Source organism: Montipora foliosa, chromosome 6, assembly GCF_036669935.1.
Source record: "Montipora foliosa isolate CH-2021 chromosome 6, ASM3666993v2, whole genome shotgun sequence".
NCBI classification, from domain to species: domain Eukaryota; kingdom Metazoa; phylum Cnidaria; class Anthozoa; order Scleractinia; family Acroporidae; genus Montipora; species Montipora foliosa.
In genome coordinates this window covers 33,949,482-33,961,981 of record NC_090874.1, presented here as the reverse complement: position 1 = coordinate 33,961,981, position 12,500 = coordinate 33,949,482, and the positions used below count along the sequence as shown (strand labels likewise).

Sequence of the window (12,500 nt, the reverse complement as noted above, 5' to 3'; positions counted from 1 at the left end):
CAGTAAGCGCCTCTATTTATCGTGAGCTTTGTCTGTCTTGTCGTGAGACCGTGAGATTGAACTGAAAACCGTGAGTCTCACGACAAAATCGTGAGACTTGAGAGGTCTGAAGTGATCCTCGCATTTAACTCAGAAGACAATTTACAATGCACCGGAATCGTAGAGGTGATGGGTTTGCATCCTGTTGAGGCCGCATGAATTTTTCAGTTGTCTAGAAGCGACAATTACTTAAATCGTCCAGTAAAGTGCGAGAATCACTTCTACATTTCGTCTATAACCCGCACTTCATTCACCCGCAGTTCATTCACTTTCATTCACTTTCATTCATTAATCGACATCATGGTCGACTTCCACCAAAGCCAAAATGTTCTTCAACATGAATACCTCGAGACAAAAGCCAGTTCATCCGCCGGACCTTAATTCTGCTTTGCAGTGATTGGCTTAGTGCTGTTATCTAAGCAATTATGTAATGCTTTCTAGAGATATAACGTGGAATATCTCACTTTAAGGCCCGTAAAGCCATTTGCAAAACGACAGTTGTTATCGGCCTGATGGCCGGTGAACATAAGATTTGAGTCAAAAAAGTTCAAGTAGGAGAATGGGACACTAAACCACTGAGTGCAACGGGAAGTGTGCTAAATGCAGTCCATGATTATTTCATCAAGTTATCAATCAGAGTCAAGAGTTAAGAGATGAGAGCATGCCGACACCGACCTGCAAGCACTCACGGCCATGTGAAATATTTCACCAATCATAAATAAGTTGAAAGTTTCAAAACGCTGATTACAGAAATCGATAAGCACGAGTGCTATGATGGTATCAGGTATCTTTGAGTGTGCAAGAGGTTCTTTGAAAATGCATGCCCTTGGAAGTTAAAAGCCCTCTCGAATTTGCCGCCTGGAGAGCCACTTCAACAACGGTTTACTCTTTAATTATTACAATATATCTGATCCAGTTAGCACGTTTCATAAAGAGACTTTAACGGAACACGAAACATTTTAATAAACACAATAACTTCAGCTTTTTCATGTAGTTCACGTTCATGTCGACCAACACCAAGGACATTGAGAATAACTAAATGAGTTAATCAAGTTTGCACAAGAATTGTTCAGTTTTTCTACATTTATCAGAAATTGTGCTCAGACAAATATCAATCTGATTGCTGCTTTCAAGTTATCGAGACATTATCCTTCCTCAAGATAAGCATCAGAAAATTCCCTGTGACCTTACTGCGGTAACCCATATCGCAGAAACAATATGCTGCTGCCATGGTGGCCTGCAGTACTGAGTTAAGGATAGGAGTGAAGCCATAGGTTACTCAGTCTAACTGGGGATACAGTAGCTATTGTGAGAGCACTCGCTTGCCATTAATGCGGCCGGGGTTTAATTCCCAGACTTACTTGATTTCAGTTGGTTTTCTACTCTGCGCCACGAGGTTTTTCTCCGGGTACTCCGGTTTCCCCTATCATTATCATCATGATCAAGTGCCATCTACTAGAAGTAGGTCAGCTATCATGGATCGCCAGCTGTTCCCATCTTCTGCTCTTCTTACACATGCATTATATTCCCCCCTCTGCCGTACTGACTTAAGGACGGTGCCTAATCATTCAAACTGAGGTATTTCTGCCCCGGTTTATGATTATACAGGAAACTTAGATCTTAACAAGTGTTATGGAAGTCCAAAAAGAAAATTGGGGCGAAACCACGCATTTTTCAAAGATAATTCATTAATAATATTTGTAAAAAGCTTTAAAATACAAAGCAATTTATTGCATTCTTTCTCAAATGCAAGCTTAATTATCTCTGAAAAATGCATGGTTACCCCCAATTTTCTTTTTGGATACCAAGAGTACTTATTAAGATCTACTTACTCTGCATAGCTTTAAACCGTGCAAAAATGCCCCTGTATTAGTAAGCATCACCGATGGGAAACCCGAGTATCTAAAGATGCGCAGAACGTATGCGCAATAACAATAGTAGGCACCGTCCTTAAAAACCAACATTGAATTTCATATTTCAAGTTGACTTGATTTCATTTCGGTGCAGTGTTCCCTACTAGTGCTAAATACGATTGACACTTATATAAAGTTCATTAGTTTTATTGCTGTGTCTCCAGCTAATTCATTGGGAAACAAAAAATTGAACAGGACGAGGCTTAAAGGGGCACCTTATCGACACTGAGGCAGTGTTTACCCGAACGCGGTTTCATTTGTAACCGCATCATTTTCGATGCGGTTACACCTTCCGTTTACACGACACCGATCGAGACTGTCGTCGAAACCCTGTCGATTTGACACCGCTTCCAAAAGTGGAGCGTTTTCAAAACGATACGGTTTCATCTGTCGTGTAAACAGCGAAACCGCATCGATTTGAATACGGTTACTATTTTGGCGCGCAATTTGCATTGTTCAATTCAAAATAGTGAATCTAGCACGTAGTCCTAAAAAAACCACGTTCGTGTAAACGCTGCCTGAGGTTTTCCGTCGAAATTGGGCTAAGCGTATTCCACGGTGTTTATAATGTACTCAAACGTATTACCTGACCATCCACAGAGAATATTTACAGATTCAGGCCGTATTAATTTTTTTGAAACAACATTGAGTCAAAATTTGAAAAAACTTGGCAAAGTTATAAAAACTTTAACCTGTTCTCCCTCCTCAAATGTATGCGACAAATAGCTAATTGGCATTGTTCTCCTGTCCTTCTTGTTAAAGACGTTTTCATGTAATCTTCAGAATAACCGTTTTTAGACTCTCATTAACTCACGTTTGCATTTCAGCTGCGCGGCTTAATCGAAACCCCAGATATTTCCCGCCTTTTAAAAAAAATCGACCAAATCAATGTCTTTGAAAAATCTGATATGGGTAATTAAACACTAAAAGATCTCCGAATACAACACCTGCCGTCAGCACACGCCCCACTTTTAAATGGCTGGCTTCGAGTCAAATGCTGCTTTTTGCTAAATTAGCCTATATTCTATTTTAGTAATCACTATAGGTCTGTTCATTTATTAGATGCCGAAAAAAATTGAACCCATACTTTGTTCGTTCTGAAACTCTTTCGCGCCGACAGGGCCTCTAGCTATAGAAAATAGTCAAGAGTGATTTTGCACTTTCGTTTCGTCGGCCAAAAATGCTCCAAAAATGCTACTGAAGTGGCGATTTGATAAAACAACAATGCCAATTAACCATAACACGTGGAGGTTTTTTACGTCCAATATAAATTCCTGGCGCAAGGAAATTATGAGTAGCCTGTTTAGAAAGTGTGCTGAGTGTTGAAATGACAGAGCGGAGAGATCAAAAAGCAGCCGTCACATGTGCGATATGGTGGACTCTAACTGCTTTACTACTTTACCGGTCTCTTACTACGTTGAGACCCCAAAATAGTGAATTTGAACAAGCCGGGAAACATTTCAATTATAATGAGAATATACGCGAACTTCAAAACACTTGCGTGCTTGATTAATGGCGAGAACCTCCGGGGAATATTGTCGAGAGTTTTCGAGAATCAACGAGAATCAGATATGTCTCATCGTACCGTGTCATCTGCTCCGAAGCAAAATTACATTTCCGAGGCTCTTACTAATGATTTATTCTTAAGGTGGGAAAAAAATAGAGGAATGCTGCCAAGCTTCATGTGTTTTTTCCTAATAAAAGAGTCCTTCAAATTCAATTCTTAAAACAATTGCTCTTCGCACGGATTAACAGTCATGCATGTCGAAACCTCAGATCAAGGAATTATTCTCACTGCCGGAATCACAAATACTAAGGAAGCCACCACGCGGTGAATTTGAAAGATTAGATATTCTTTGCAGTCCTAGGTTTGTGAACTGAACGTGGACAAGGTAAAAACTAGTTCTCTTAGTAAAAGTAAATCAAGTTGAGTGCCATGATTGAAAATCAAACGGATTTCCATCTGTTATAACGTTTGTTCTTTGGCTATTGCACTGATGATCTTCAATTTTTGATTGCCGATCTCTCCGTTACTGGTTTCCCTTGTTTCGTGATTGTTTGCCGTAATCCGCAAAGAGGATATTTGCGACCTCTTTGCGTTATTCGATTTCAGAACATGACACTACGCTTGGGCTCCCTTTTATAAAATTTTTGGCAGTCGTCTACTTTCAAGTCTCAATGCCGGTAAGTGTAGGCATTTAGTTGACCCGGGTTGGCAAATTTCTACAACCTCAGCTAGAGCTTAACATAGGACAACAGTGTTTGACTGTAAACAGGAAACGTGATCGAAGCCTCAATGGAACAAGATGAACAGTAAACTGAACATGCTGAAGGTTGGTTTCGCGGCCGACTAGCAAAGAAAGTCCTGTTGTGACTACTGACTTGTGGTGATTCTTTGAGAAAGTTGGTGCTAAAGGCTATGAAATGGCTTTCTCACAATGTAAATATACAAAACATGAAATACTTAACGTAATCCGGACAGTCGTACAGCAAGTGCGTAAAATGAATCGACAGGTTACGTAAGTGATAAATAGACAGCTCTTTTGAGGACTGACTGATCTGTGTTGACTCAACTTTAACACAGCTAGCTTTTTGAAGAAAAATTATTTCTTCGCTGATTACGTCAGCTGGGGCCCTGTTACGCCTTTATTGACTCATGTCGGGTAATTTTTTCTCCCCACTCGTGGGAAAAATCTTACGTGAGCTCTTCGGAGATCGGAAAAAGTGTGTGACTGGCAGACTGAAGTATGAGAAAGCTTGACCTTTCGTGCTTGTGGGACAAACTTAATGTTATCCTTGGAAAATTGCCCAAGAGAAGATAAAAATTCTTTCGAAAAACAATTAGGTACCTAAGTAATAACTTCAGGAATTTGAACACGTGGTGTTTTTGCCTCGAAACAGGTGTACAGTTGCGCATGAGTTAAAATGGCCAAACGACTGCAAAAGTAAACATTTTTATCATATCCGATGCGCACCTTTAATCAAATCTATTGAGCCCACGTGTGGAAATGAACTCTGATGTTTCGGCTTGAGGTAATTATGCTGCCATTACCGGTGCGCATTCACGCGAATGTTGTTGACGTCGCTTTGAACTAATTATTAGAGCTTTCCAAGGGGTGAAGATAAATGGGCTGCATTTTTTAGTGCGTGGGTTGGCAAACAAGTCGCATCACAGCCATTTACAAAATGAACCAATTCAATGAAGGGGATTTGTAGGATTCACAATGTTGACTTTCTTAAAAATGTCTTTCTTGCTTCAAAAGGCTCTAATTCCGTTTACACAGTAAATTTAAACGTAGTGTTTTCATAAAGGCATAGTTCAAGAATGCTGGTAAGGTGCGCTTTGAGAAGAAACAACCAACCGCAATTGACTTTTGGCGTGCAGTTTTCATTGAAAAAGACGCTAAAAGCACAAACAATTAAATCTGCAATTCTAGTTTCTTTATTACAATATTTACACACTTCAGATGGGTGGGCACACACACACACAGTTTGGTGACAATCTCTCAAATTTCTCAGTCAAAAATGGATTTCCTGCAAGTCCGTTGGTGTACTAGGCGTACTTCCGTTTTCGACTTTAGAAGACGGATTTTCCGTGACATTAAATTGAAGTACCTCTTCCATAAGAACTTGGCATGATTGGAGGTATTCCTATGTGAAGAAAAGAACCGGAAAAACAGCTTTAGCTTAAAATCCGTGCTTGTTTGCACAAGAAATGTTTTCGAGAGCAAAAGTATGCTTTGTTTTCAGTAGAAACATTTCGCCTGGGAATGCGACAAGTCAATGAAAACAAACGAGAACTGAACTTAAATGGGAAATGAATGAGGAAATATGGGAAAAGCATCAAGATTTTATTAAAGGGCAGACATTTGCAACTGATTGATACAAAAAAACTTTTTTCATTTCTCTGAAGTACTGCAATAATTTATTTGAAAGTCCCTTTGCGCTTAATCATGGCGTCAAAAAAATCTGTGCCACCGTCTCGCAAACGTGCGTGTGCCTTTCTGAAACAGTCTGAAAATTGCGGTGTGTGGTTTTAATGTTTGAAAAAAGTGTGCGGTTTCCCTTTCTTACCGGCTCCACGTTAGTTAATTCGTGAAGAAAAGACACAAGCTTTGTTTTTGTCCATATATGTTCTAGATGTTCTGTTGGAAGTCCAGTGAAAGCAGCGCATACCGAAGCAGCCGCAATTGTGGATGGCGAATACATCAAGAACTTCTCCTCTATAAAGAAAGGGAAAATAATATAAAATATAAATATTTAAAAAGCCTTATACCTACCTCTGCAAGCATAAAATGGTTCCAAACTCCAAGTTTTCTTTAAGTAAAAGACTTTGTTGGTAAAATAGTGGACAATAAGGATGTGCGAAATTTTGGTGGATGAAAGCAATTATCATATGGAATGGGATTAATTCGTTATCTTTGTGCCATGAATAAAGACAGAGATTCCCTTACCAGTGCAGCACAAAGCGATGAAAGTTGCTGCATGCTTTCGGATCACGTTAACATTCGGAAGAGATAGCCGGCAAAAGATCTGCTGTAGGAAATCATACGGAGTCACGGCGGACAAGTCCCACTTGAGCTTTCCCAAAACTAAAATTTCCCAGTCCTGCAAAATATCGTTTAAAAATAAAACTTGAGCATTGAGATGATACAGTTCGAATTTATTCGAGCAGTCTGATACGAGGGTGCAAAAATAAACTTCGTAGTGACAAATGCTTAAAAATCACTTTAAAATGATAGCGGAAAATTATCCCTGACCGCAGGAGAATGAATGGACTTCGTAATAAAGCTGCACCAATACTCACCAGCAATTCTTGACAAGTAATGGAGTTATCTGTGTAAATGCACAGTTTTTCAGCTGATAGTGGTGACGTTTCTTTGAGCTTACTGGCAATAAACATGCACACTGCCCCAAGCAATTGTAACTGGCATTTTCTGGTTGGTACAGCTGACAAAAATCGGTCTAAATAGTTCACTGCTAATGGAAAAACATCCTCTTCACACATTTGCTCCTCACAAACCTACAACATAAGACCGAAGAGTCTTCATGTTTGCAGTCAAGAGCTTTCCCTACATGGCGATAAAATACACGATAGAGATAAGAGCTTGGTGTATTTATTTACCTCAAGCATCCAAGTTGTTACCAATCGCCTCATGTGCGGTTCAATCTCTTTCTGCACAATCTTGAAGTAGCTACAACTTGGTATATATTTGTCTTCACAAGTAAGCAAATTCCGCAATACGCGATCGTCTCGAAGCAAAACCGGATCTTGGTAGGCATATCTAACCCTTGGTCCCTCGCAGCACAGGAGTTCCATTTTAGCCGTCCGACAGCGGAAGTAAGAAAGCTTGCGAGATTGTTTTATAATCTTGAGTGTATAGCACCGGGATCGCGCATTTGAGCCAGATTGGAGTCACAGGCTTCGAGTACAGCAGCAATCGCTTCTGTTAGAAGGGATGCTGCTGTATCTAGCTAACGAGTGTGACTGGCAATGACTGCCTCCCGGCGCAAACAACTCAGACTAATATCAACTTGCGCCGAAGCACAAGGTAAAAGGAGCTAAGATTAGTGTTTCTGTGAAATTTATAAATGACAGTCAGTCACTTATCTTAATGCTCACGTTGCTGGGTAGATTTTGAGATTTCGCTAGGCAACCTGCATTATGATAGCTTCCTGCCTTTCAAAAACTAACCAATCACAGACGAGCGGCATTTGACTGAAGGTCTATCTTTGACCGCAAAACTCTTCACTCAGCCGGAAATGCTTATGGCGTTACCACTACCATACGTGTAAATCGAGATTTTCATCAAGATATCTATCAAAAGAACATATCTGTTGCAGAGAATTGCTTTTTGCGTTGGACAGATGTTTAGGTGCCTTGAGGTGCCCCAAAATAGGTTCTTTGCTCCAGAGGAATAACGATAAGGCGGAGTTCATTTTGACGTCGCACTGGATTCCAAGAATGCCAGCACATAAAATCAACAACCCATGACTACAAAAATGAGAGCTGATCAAGTTTCAATGAACTGCAGGTACTAAGGAGTATTCTTTGTCCCGAGATTACCTTCTTGCAACCATTTTCGGCATCTTTACTTAGCAGTGCGTTGTGTCTTAAATTTGAGAGTCTGTTACGCAAGATTTACGAGACGTTTGGAGGGGTTGAATTTGTTTTAAATGTTACGGGTGATTGCCAATTCACCGTCCATCTTCCCCCAATCCACTTCTCCCAACACAAGCATAAATGAAAACAATTTATTAATCCAAGCACATCCCTAGGTTACGAAAAAATGCAAGTGTTTGGAGAGACGGAAAACTTAAAGTTTCTACTTATGGTGCAGCTAAGCAATAAACAAAAAACCTGTTTTGAAGAATATTTGATTGACAGTCACAAGTCCAAAATCCTTAATTTCCATTCTCTTTTTCTCACTTTGCACATAAAATCTTTTCATTTCGTTCTCTTACGAGATATTTGACTTAAAATTTCGGCATCTAGCAGGTTAAGAAGAGGTTTCTTGATTGTGCATGGCTTTTTTGTTTGAAACTGCAAATTGGTATTTATTTTTCGGTCGCTGAGGGTCAGGTAACAATACCGTATCCGATACAACAATCTAGCAAAACACAATGTGAATGATTGATCAACTCTTTACATTATAGTGTGAGTCCAAAATACCTTCAGATATTGTTTCTACATCTGGTAATACCATACGTCCTGTTCACATGAGAAAAAAGGATTTTAATTTCACGTTTCTTTGGTGGGTTAAATAACTCAGAGTTACTAACTGTGAATAAATGAAAATTTACACTGAGATTTTAATTTGGTATAATTTGCATTGCTGATTAATTGAAGTTTACGCCCAAAGATTTTCTCTAGAAGAATTATTTAACAAAATACAAGTTTTTACGCTCCTAAAAGCTTGATGACCTGTTAAAACAGCCTTCAGACATTGCGCAGTAGTTCAAGTTATTGAACCACAAACAGCGTGGTCTTTGCTACGAGGATGATTCAAAGTGCTCTTGTAAAAAAAACCCTCTAGTTGTTTCTCTTTACACGTCACCTCAGTGTTAAATAATCTAGTTGCAAAGCAGCAGTCAACTTCAATGCTTTTACTACCGGACTGATAATTGACGGAGGAGGCAACATCTTCAAGTTCATCTTGTTTTTTTCGAAAGGCTTCTGCGCTGCTTACTCTTGTTTCCACAACAGGAAAATGGTCGTAAACAAATGTTGTTTTCATGTTGAAATGAATTCCCTTTTTCTCACGGATTGCTCTCATTTTCGTGTGATAAAAGAATCAACTGACCTTTCACCTCACTACAGCTGGAACACATTACTGACATTAATTTTGATTCTTACTGCGTGTGGTTCTTGGTGTGTTAGCTTTATATTGTTAAGATGTACCTTTTAACTCGAGATATTTTACAAGAGGCAGAGATGGCGTGTGCAGGTGCGAATATTTATACACAGCAGCTGTATCAAAGCAGTGATAGAGAGTGAATGACAGTCTTAAATGATCGAGTATCGTGCATGGATCAAAGCCATTAATTAGGTTGGGTGGGGCAATTCTTGTCGCCCTGCTCTTGTGTTGGGAATGTCAAAAATAGCCCGTATTGCATAAAATAGATTATTGTAACGAAAGCATATACAAAGAATGCGGAGTGCTTTGGCTTGAGACACGGAAAGTAAGAGAGGATTCCTTAAAATTACCAGAGCAGGGAATGACTCATTAATTAAAGAGTAACATACAAGATTGTTAATGAAAGGGAAAATGGAGTTTGGTTTTTCTGCTCACATCATTTGCCCGTCCGCGATGCGGTTTGTGTGATTTTAGTGAAACACGGATATCAACAAATCATTTAGACCCGGACAAATCTGGTTTATACAATTTCGCGTCATGATAACTTTTTTAACTGTCTGATTTGTTTACTGGTGCGAGGCAGGACCCTTTCAGATTTCGAACTAATTCCGCTTGTACTTGATCCTCGCGGGAAACTGACAAAAGTGTTTTCGTCTTTTCCCTCGAGTAACTCAAATTTAGGCATCAAAATAAACCGGTACCCGCCGATAGATGTTTCCGAGCAACCCACCGGTCCCGTCAAAACAGTCTTACAAAACAACATTTCTTGAGTTTTCTGGTCTTGAGTGTGGCCGGACCTTGAATGATATCGTTTTTCTCGAAAGGAAGTCGCCATCGTGTCAACAGTAAATCTAATCAAAGTGTCAATCGAATCTTCATATTTCATTTTATTGATGTTGATTTATATTCTTACAGCGGGCTTAGAATTTTTGGCACACAATTGCCCTCGCGAGTCCTTTACTTCCTTTGCTTTGAGAATGCATGTTAACCCACCGGCAATTCTGTTTGACGTGGGCGTGTTTGTGCCATTTCTGACTCTATGCTGAACCCAATGGAGAAACTCTCAAATAGCTGATATGGCACTCGGATAAAAGACATCTGCGTTTAAAATTGTGCCTGTTATAGAATGTTCCAGCGTAAAGTCATTGAAATTCCGCGTTCCGAAGCCCTTGAAACCTAGCCACACTCACTTACGACATGGTTTTATAAGGGCAAGATCTAACGGTTGCAAACAAAGTTATCAGCTTCTGGGAATAAAACTGAACACATTCTCTCAGTCTGACACCTCGTGACCGTAGCTACACCTTGTCACCTTGAGAGGGAAATGAAAAACACCCCTGTGATGTGTGAATGATAACTGTACGATCTTAAGATTCAGTCATGAGTTAGATAACACGTTCTAGCGTGGCTCATGCATGACCTGGCGGCGTCTGTTCTTTCTGGAAATTAGCCGCTGGACAATAAACTGCCTTTACTGTACAGTTCCCCAGACACAGCAGGGCTATATCGATGTTGTCACATTCCTCTTATTCTCAAATTTCCAAGGATTTCATTCTTTTTGGGTTCCTTTGATATGATAAAGTCTTGGTAAGAACAAATCAGCCTAAATCGCTGAAAATCCTAAAATCTATTGAAGAATTAATGTGATCGGATTTGGCGTAACTGAGCTGTTTCTACACAGATCTGCGCTAAAAAAAACCCTATACAAATTGTATTATTTTCCCCAAAATAAGATTTTTTCCAAGGCCTTGGCCTTTGGTTGACTGAATATTTTCAAATATTATGATATAGTGGATTTATTTGATCACTTGAGCTTCTAAAGCGGGGCGGCTCATCTGTCTACACTTTATAGCTTTTAGATTAGCATGCAGTTACCGTGGGTGCCAAGGCAATTTTTCCAAGGTTTGGCAAAACACATAGCTATTCGAAGCCAGCCCTCGAGGCCTCCCGTTGACTTTTATTGAACTGTGTAGCGTCAGTAGCGTTTGCTCGAACCTTGGAAATAAAATTCCTCTGATACCAGGGGTAGCATGCAGCACGTCATGTGGTGGACTTTTAAGCTCGTAGTCTCGTCACAGTCTTACTGTTATATAATCTCACTTAAAGCGGTAATATTAAAACGAGATTGCTCTTTTCTGCTAATTGCGATAGAGCGCCATCATATCACCAAATCCAAAATAAAAACATGTTGAGATTATTTTCAAAGAAGCCGAAACGATTAAAAGCATTGTAGTTACTTTTATAACGAACGAACAGTCAAACCATTTGAATACTATTCAGTTTCTTGCGTAATTTTGTAATTATTTCACTTAGTTGTTATTGGATTATGTGGACTGTAATGTACTTTTTGAACCGATTAAATGCAGCCTATAAATACTGCTGGATGTTTTGTAATATTTTCGTACTGTCGTTGTTTTCGTGAAGTCAAAGGAAGAAGCTTCGGCATTCAAGGGTCGTCGTACATATGCCTGATAGGTGGCCGCAGTTTCGGTCTTTAATAGCCAGCAAGTCCTTCAGGATTCCAAGTAAAAAGGAATAATTAAAAAGAAAAGGGGAAAATGGACTGCTGAATGCAGCGATGAAAGAACAAGAATCTGATCTACCTTTTTAATTTAAAGGCGCTAGGTCACGCTATTTTAGGCATTTTCAGCACTGATCGAATGGTCATAGAATTAACTAAAATATCAAAATAACCGTTCAAAACTATAGAAGAACTCTAACAAATCACAGGGAAGCCAAGAATTGACATGGATGGACAAACCTGGAGAGGATTGAAATGGATTGAATTTGGGTAAATTTGAAAAACGTTGGCCCACCTTTTTTCAAATTTATATCAGTCTATATCAAAATGTCATTTACAAAGCTTGAAAATCATTCTGAGTTGTTATGTCGCCGTGATTTTGCAAATGAAAGACTCTTGCTCTGCCAATTTGACGTTTAGAGCTCATAATTAACAAAATTAAACAAAATTACCTAAAATAGCGTGACCTAGCCCCTTTAAACAAAAAAAAATATTGCGCCAAAGGGAGCCGGAAATCCACTCACAAAATAACCTTTTAACGGTGTTTTGTAACCTTTTCGTTTAATTTACCTGTAATTATCCGTGATGAAACTCAGTGGAAGAAGTACATTTAAGTTCCTTGTGCGAGGAGTATATATACTCAAGACATTCAAGTACGTAGTGACAACC

At 39.4% G+C, this 12,500-nt stretch overlaps 2 protein-coding genes across 3 annotated transcripts in view; one reads left to right on the top strand and one right to left on the bottom strand.

Moving 5' to 3' along the window:
- Positions 1 to 5,376: 5,376 nt before the first annotated feature.
- On the bottom strand, positions 5,377 to 7,568 carry LOC138007178 (G1/S-specific cyclin-D2-like). Its single transcript, XM_068853937.1, has 5 exons — positions 7,078 to 7,568; positions 6,760 to 6,975; positions 6,407 to 6,560; positions 6,027 to 6,175; positions 5,377 to 5,603 (listed from the first exon to the last, which is right to left on the bottom strand). Exons 1-5 carry the CDS (start codon positions 7,270 to 7,272, stop codon positions 5,472 to 5,474), a joined length of 846 nt encoding a protein of 281 aa, XP_068710038.1. The 5' UTR covers positions 7,273 to 7,568; the 3' UTR covers positions 5,377 to 5,471.
- Positions 7,569 to 7,715: 147 nt separating this feature from the next.
- Positions 7,716 to 12,500, top strand: part of LOC138007179 (ADP-ribose glycohydrolase OARD1-like) — a 20,867-nt gene continuing 16,082 nt past the window's right edge. Inside the window, exon 1 of one of the 2 annotated variants that reach the window (XM_068853942.1) lies at positions 7,716 to 7,987. The gene's annotated coding sequence lies outside the window, so the exon portion shown is untranslated. Of the gene's footprint in view, positions 7,988 to 12,378 lie in introns of those variants that run through there. The other variant, XM_068853940.1, reaches the window with a different exon arrangement.

Excerpts from the sequence above, each read along its gene's own strand:
- LOC138007178 (XM_068853937.1), bottom strand. The coding sequence starts at position 7,272 with ATGGAACTCCTGTGCTGCGAGGGACCAAGGGTTAGATATGCCTACCAA. Across the intron at positions 6,976-7,077 it reads TAACAACTTGGATGCTTGAG|GTTTGTGAGGAGCAAATGTG; the intron begins GTAAATAAATAC and ends CTTATGTTGTAG. Across the intron at positions 5,604-6,026 it reads AATTAACTAACGTGGAGCCG|GAATACCTCCAATCATGCCA; the intron begins GTAAGAAAGGGA and ends TTCTTCACATAG.